General features: G+C 33.9%; 2 protein-coding genes across 2 annotated transcripts; one reads left to right on the top strand and one right to left on the bottom strand.

Annotated features, from left to right (window-relative positions):
• On the top strand, nucleotides 640-2,855 carry LOC109326536 (protein psi1-like). Its single transcript, XM_019559228.1, has 3 exons — nucleotides 640-841; nucleotides 1,211-1,668; nucleotides 2,229-2,855. Exons 1-3 carry the CDS (start codon nucleotides 695-697, stop codon nucleotides 2,671-2,673), a joined length of 1,050 nt encoding a protein of 349 aa, XP_019414773.1. The 5' UTR covers nucleotides 640-694; the 3' UTR covers nucleotides 2,674-2,855.
• On the bottom strand, nucleotides 3,470-7,074 carry LOC109327180 (aldehyde dehydrogenase family 3 member H1-like). Its single transcript, XM_019560247.1, has 10 exons — nucleotides 6,799-7,074; nucleotides 6,240-6,308; nucleotides 6,050-6,146; nucleotides 5,712-5,918; nucleotides 5,431-5,546; nucleotides 5,247-5,351; nucleotides 4,991-5,163; nucleotides 4,820-4,910; nucleotides 4,371-4,520; nucleotides 3,470-3,801 (listed from the first exon to the last, which is right to left on the bottom strand). Exons 1-10 carry the CDS (start codon nucleotides 7,018-7,020, stop codon nucleotides 3,568-3,570), a joined length of 1,464 nt encoding a protein of 487 aa, XP_019415792.1. The 5' UTR covers nucleotides 7,021-7,074; the 3' UTR covers nucleotides 3,470-3,567.

Below are 7,080 nucleotides of genomic sequence, written 5' to 3'. Positions count from 1 at the left end.
ATAAATTTGAAGTTTTAACATTTAACATCAATGAGTCAAAGTTGTCTCATATCGAGATTATATTTTTGAACCAAATCCTATCTTCAGAGAATACTCCAAGATCACACAAGTGTCACTAAGATTACACACGAACGTTAGGAACCAAAAGTTGTAATCTAAGTAAGCCTTAAAAGCATGTGTCGTGAAGTGTTGAAAAAATGTCAGAAAGATGGGTCACCTTGTAATGAGTTTTTAAGTTTTTAAAATATATATATATATATATATATATATAAACTGATCGGTTTAGTCAAATACAGGTCGGTTCATTGGTTTTGACCAATTTTTGACCAGTTTTTACCAGTTTTAGTACTTGACCGGTTCAACATTTGTACCGTACCGGTTAGGGATCCGGTTCACTGGTTTTCTGGTCAAACCAGCCAATACGGTATGATTTTTACATCATTTAGTCATTCTAATTTAGTTTTTCAAATTCAACAAAAAAAGTAATAATTAATTAAGTTGATAGAGGAATATATCGGTAATTAAAAAAAACCAATTAAACCTACCAAATCAAAAGAGAGTCACTCAACCCTAATAACAGATGGTACTAATAAAAGGTTCTGTTGAAAGTTGAAACCCCCCATATGTGATTCACCTGTGTGGATATTATCACACTTGCACCTTCTCTTCCTTCTTCTATCATTTTCTCCCTTTCATGGTGGACCTTACCCGCGTTTTTGGCATAAACCCAGTTCATTGCGTTTCCAAAGCTTACAAATCAATTATCAGAAAATGGTTTGTACGTAAGAAATCATCATTCTCCAAGGAAGATAAACAAAAACGCCAAAGCCAAACTCAACAGGTTATTGAATTTAAATATCTCTCATTGCTCGTGGATTTTTTTATTTATAATTTTGTTCATAAAAAACAGTTAGTAATTGTTGTCATTCTGTTATTAAATAAATATCTGTCACACAATAAAATGTAACGAAAATGAATACAACTTTCATAATTTGATTTCATCTAGGCTTTCAATTCAATTTTGGAGTAGTAGGCACTTAATCTTATCCGTTAGTTTAATTTCCTCTTATATAGTTTGTTATATTGTATTATCTTGTATTATTTATATCCCTTTAAGAATGCATGCATGCATGCATATACATGCACGTATACGTAGGAAATGAAAATATATAATAAAACTTCTGACCTGTTCTTTCTTCAATGTGATCAGGAACCTGTTGAGCATAACAAAGCGGGTAAAACCATGAATGGGATTCATAGCTGTGAATTCAATGGCGACCCATTGAGAGGAAATGATCCAACAAGTTCAAGAAGAGGAGGTATATGTAGGCCTAGAAGATTAGATGGTTCATGTTTTCCATGCATAAAAGATAATATGTCTAGAAATGAAAACAGAAAGAATCATACCCCACCGAGAAAGAGCAGAGTTAGCTATGATTCTATGCCTTCTCCTTCTTCTTCATGGAATAATAATAGTGGCAGTTTGAAGCCTCCTCATCTGCAATCAAGAACAGCTAGCAGGAAGAGCAACCCTATCATGTATTCTAATTCATCTGGGATGCTAAAACCACCACCAATTGAGAAAAAGCTTGAATGCACCCTTGAAGAGTTGTGCTATGGATGTCAGAAAAAGATCAAAATCACAAGGGATGTCCTTACAGATATTGGGTTTGTATTCATCTCACCTATCGGTTGAGAGAAAAACTTGAATAAATTAGATGATCTATATAATTTTTTATCGAGTGGTACTCCAAATTATTTGGGAGAAGTTTTGAAATCGAGTTCATCTTTACCTCAGTCACAAAGTTGATTTCTAACCGAAAATCAAGTCATCACAGCCCGACAATAGATGAAAGATATAAACACAATTGTTTTGTGGTCAAGTGGATGAGAGATACAAACACAATTGTTTTAAAAGAAGTGTCATACTATAAATTAAAATTTCATAAAACTTGGTTGGGACCACTAAGAAAATTCATGTGTTTGTACCTCTCCTCAAAATCAATTGAGATGATACAAATTTTGATATTTATTAGGTTGATCATATCATAAATTGATATTGTTCCAGTAGTTGATTAATTAACTGTGATATTTAATAATTAACTAACAATGCCATTGCCTTAATTGGTATTTGGCATTTGGCAATTGCTTTTTGAAGGCCTTTGATCACATAGCTTCAGATGAAGAAAGAAAGGAACCGATTATGATTACTACTTTGTTCTTAACAGGGGAATAGTTCAAGAGGAGGAACTACTAACAATAAATGTACAACCTGGATGGAAGAAAGGAACAAAGATTACATTTGAAGGAAAAGGGAATGAAAGACCTGGTGCATATAGAGAAGATATAATATTTTCCGTCTCAGAAAAAAGACACCAATTATTTAGAAGAGAAGGGGATGGCTTAGAATTGGGTGTGGAAATTCCCTTAGTAAAAGCACTTACTGGTTGCACAATATCAGTCCCACTATTAGGTGGAGATAAGATAAGTTTAAAAGTTGATGAGATCATATACCCTGGTTATGAGAAGATAATAAGTGGCCAAGGCATGCCAATCCCGAAAGAAGCAGGGTTGAGAGGGGACTTGAAAGTTACATTTCTAGTTGAGTTTCCAACACAACTCACACATGATCAAAGATATAAGGTTTTTAGTATTTTACAGGATTCTTGTTGATTAAAGGGGGTATTAGATCCCTCAAATGTTTTTTTTTTGTTTTTGATTTATTGGATGAACAAATTCTAAAAGCAAAGTAATGCTTTTGTAGTTGAAGTAAAAAATTAGGGTGGAAACTCTACTTGCGTTTGTAATCTTAGAAGAATCATGCATGTATCATCTCTGAAACGAAACCAACTCTTTATCAGAGCTACTTTGTTGTTGCAGATGTTGAAATTCAGCATCGTAAAGACAAGCTATAATCTTATTTGGTATCAAAATTACAGGCTGGTTAAGACAGTATCCTAAGAAAGGAGAAGTACCAATGAAACATAAACTCAGTTACAATACTAATAACATTGGCATTCGATTAATATTCTTAAAAGTTAAGTTTGATGGCATATATATATATTCATGTCTTAAAGCAGGTATTATGTTTTTAGTACATTTGTCATTGATGGTGTTATCATATAAGAAGACATGTCCCAACACTACTAAAAGAGACTAAAAGCACAAGCAAAAGTGTTGTGTAATTATTTCACTTAAATATATTGCCTTATGTACATATACATAGTAGCTACTAGGGAAGCCATTTATAAGGTAGAACAACACCACAATATACAATAAAAATGAGTAAGGACCTCTAAAACAAAAACAACATATTATGACACTTTTATCATTTATTTATAATGAAATAACATTTTTGTCATTAAAATTAAAAGGGGAAATAAGAACTTCCATATTGGATAGAGAGAATCCTTATTCAATAAAAATAACAATAATTTATTTACTCTCTCAAGCCTAGCTTAGTGGGTTTTTCAAATTTAAATAATAATATTAAGCTGTGCATTAAAATGCAAGGGAACCATAATGAAAGATACATCAATAGCAGCAAGATTTCATGACATATTATGCTTAGGACCATCCAAGAAGAGCACCAAATATATTGAAAATACGACCACCAACAATAGCCTTCACTACTCTCAGCTTTGTATCCGTGTATGGTGGATACTTTATTGAAAAATCACCAATAACACTGCGATAAAGTACTGCTTTTTTGTGACTAAAAGCATCAAAGGAGAATTTCCCATGGTATGCTCCCATTCCACTCTCCCCTACTCCCCCAAATGGCAACGTATGAATCCCAAACTGCATCAAGAAAAAGGAGAAACAATGATGAACATGTTTAGATTTCAAAACATGAAATATGATTATTGAATATCAAGGATATATTCACCCCTTGAGGAGCAGAAAGTACTTTTTGATTATCTTAAATATATTTTCTTCAGTCAAAGTGGCTCAGAATTACCACAAGTCATTGCTCTAGTAGTGTAAGTTCATGAGGGGTGTAAGTTCATGAGTTCGATTACTGGGAGCGATACTTGTTGAGAGGGACAAACGCGCACCCCGAAAGAAATTAGTTCCTTACTCATAAGGTGAGGGGTACCAAAAAAAAGTGGCTCGGATTTATGATCAAACCTTCCAGCACAATTTTAAGAAACTCATCAAGTTCAATATGAACCAACAGAAGCTTGATTGCAGAAAACATATTACTTCATTTAAAAAACATAGCTCCTCAATGCTACAAAGAAAGCTGAAATAACCAAAGTTCAAGAAAATTTTCACTGACATTATACTTAACTTTCTGCAATAACATGATCTAACACTTAGACGCTCATGCATTCATGCAAAGATTGTAAGAGATAAACAGAAATTACATGAACAACAGTGTCATTGACAACCAAAGCCCCAGCAGAAACATTCATCACAAACTGCTCCTTGAACTTCTTGTTAGTTGTAAATAAATATGCTACAAGTGGTTTTGTTCCTGAATTGATCACGTCGAAACTTTCTTCCAGTTTCTTGACCTGTTTCAAAAATTAGTTTAATTGATCTTATATGTCCTTAAAACAGAAAATAGCAGATGAAGTTTACTTATGAACACTTTTCAAATTATAAACATATGTTTACAAGAAAGTTTTACAATAGTTAATGGCTTCAAGAATATCACAAGCTGTTTTACAACAGTACACATATCATATTTTTACTTGTCAGAGTAGATAAATTATCTCCCGGTACGAGGATATATTTGATTCTCTATCTTGTATTGTTCTAAAATTGAAGAAAATCTTAGAAACTGTTGTTTATGTATGTGCCTAATTCGTACCGTAAGGATAGGAAGCAATGGACCAAATATTTCCTCACTCATTATCAGAGAATCTCTTGGAACATCCAATAAAATAGTGGGAGCAATCCTCCTGCAAGTTTAGGAACAAGAGAAACTAAATTAATAAACATCTTTACCTATAACATTAAACTAAAATGAAGGAGAACTTACAATCTGCTTTCATCTTTTTCGCCTCCGTAAACAATCTTGCTAGAAACCTTATCATTATCCAAGAGCTTTGTTAAGCGAGCAAAGTGGTTGGAACTCACAATGCGCGCCAAATCTTTCGATTCCAAAGGGTTCCTTCCATAAAACTTCTCCAGTTCTGTCTTTAGGGTATCCACCTAGATATAGGAGGCACCAACCACAGTGAATAAACCAAGTCATAGATTAAGTACTTTAACTACACATTGAAAAAATTCCTTACCAACTTGGGAGCAATGTCATTTGTTGTTATAATATAATCTGGAGACACGCAGACTTGTCCATTATTAGTCCCCCACTTGCCTGAAATTATCCGTCTCGCTGCTACCTTCGAAGGATATATTTAGGAATGAAATGCAATGAGATCAAGGAGATTGTAAGTAATTGAAAAAAAGCTTAGGTAATACCTGTAAATTGATATTCGAATCAACAATAACCGGTGACTTTCCTCCAAGCTCCAACACAACTGGTGTAAGGTGTTTTGCAGCAGCAGTCATCACTATGCTTCCTACTCTTCCATTACCTAAAAACTCGAGAATTACTTATGCTAGGAAGTATTTATAACTTGATTGAGACAATTCATTTATATTGTTTTATTACTTTATGCTCAAATAATGAAATGATTCAATTATCTCAAAAGGACTCCTAATCATCTGTGAAAAACAGAATAATGACAAACAAGAAGAACCTGTATAGAAAATTTTGTCCCACTTTTGCTGCAATAATGCAGTTGTTTCATCAACTGCCCCCTCAACAACTCTTATACAGGAGTTATCCATGAACTTTCCTAACAATTTTGCCAGAAGTGACGATGAGGCCGGAGAAATTTCAGATGGTTTTAGAACAACAGCGTTACCAGCTGCTATAGCTCCAATGACTGGATCAAGAGACAACACTGGAAGGAAAGACAGTGAAGGGAATAATATCTTCAATATAGACTTTAAAAGAAAGAACTTCAATGAAAGAAAAGGCTGAAAATATCAACCTTAATAACAAATAGACTATGTCAGCTAAATATTTACATACAAAATGGATAGTTCCATGCAGAGATGATTAATGCAACCCCGAGCGGTTCAGGTACTATTTCAGCTGAAGAGGGAAAAGTTGCGATTGGAGTTTTGACCTGAATTAAAATGAAATTCTTCTGGTAAATCAAATAAACTATAGCAATAATTGTGATCAATTCTCAGTTTGAGGAAATTCAGATACAAAATACCTTTTCTGGCTTCATCCACTGCTTCAATTCCTTCAACGCGACTTCACATGAATTTTTAAGTATACCAATCTGCAGGACAACCTATATCAGTTAAGATTACAAGGATAGTTGAAAAGGGAAGAAAACCAATAGCTCTTGGTGTTCCAACAATCAAGAAGTATTGGAATTTCAAAATACAGAATTCTTGAGATTCAAAATCAATAATTGTGGACTCTGCATATAAGCAATCTGTAATCTTTGTAGTCTAACTAACTCATTACTGTTATACTGACTTTGAAGGTTTAGGATTGAATGTCTTTTCATTAGTCTAAGTTGCAGTACATCACTGATATATATAACATAGGATATGAATCTAAGTGTACAAGATAAATAGAACATATTAATAATTTACATGTATGCAAGGATAATAACACAAATGCAATTTGCAACAAATTAATTTTTAAACAATTTGTGGCCTTTCCAATCAAAGCAAAATCAAGTTATTCAAACTTGGCAGAGCTAAGCAAGTCAAACTGAGAATACAAAAATGGTGCCAGAAATATGAAGACACTTCACTCACCTCATAGACGACTGTTTCGAACGGAGGCCTAGCAAGGTCAGCACGAATAGCATCCATGATCTCTTGCTCATTATCAACCACCATCTTCTGAAGAGCCTTCACCTGTGATACTCTCCACTCATAACTTCGCGTTCTACCCGAACCGAAGCTTTCCCTTAAATCCTTCACCAACAATGATGCCTCTTCTCCATCAAACACCTTCGTTGATACCTCACTAGACATTATTGTTATTTGCACTTCCCTTAGTAGAAAGATAAAGACAAGAAGAGCAAAGTGATATAT

This window comes from Lupinus angustifolius, chromosome LG14 (assembly GCF_001865875.1).
Source record: "Lupinus angustifolius cultivar Tanjil chromosome LG14, LupAngTanjil_v1.0, whole genome shotgun sequence".
In the NCBI taxonomy this organism is placed as follows: Eukaryota; Viridiplantae; Streptophyta; class Magnoliopsida; order Fabales; family Fabaceae; genus Lupinus; species Lupinus angustifolius.
This window is presented reverse-complemented; position numbering and strand designations above follow the sequence as displayed.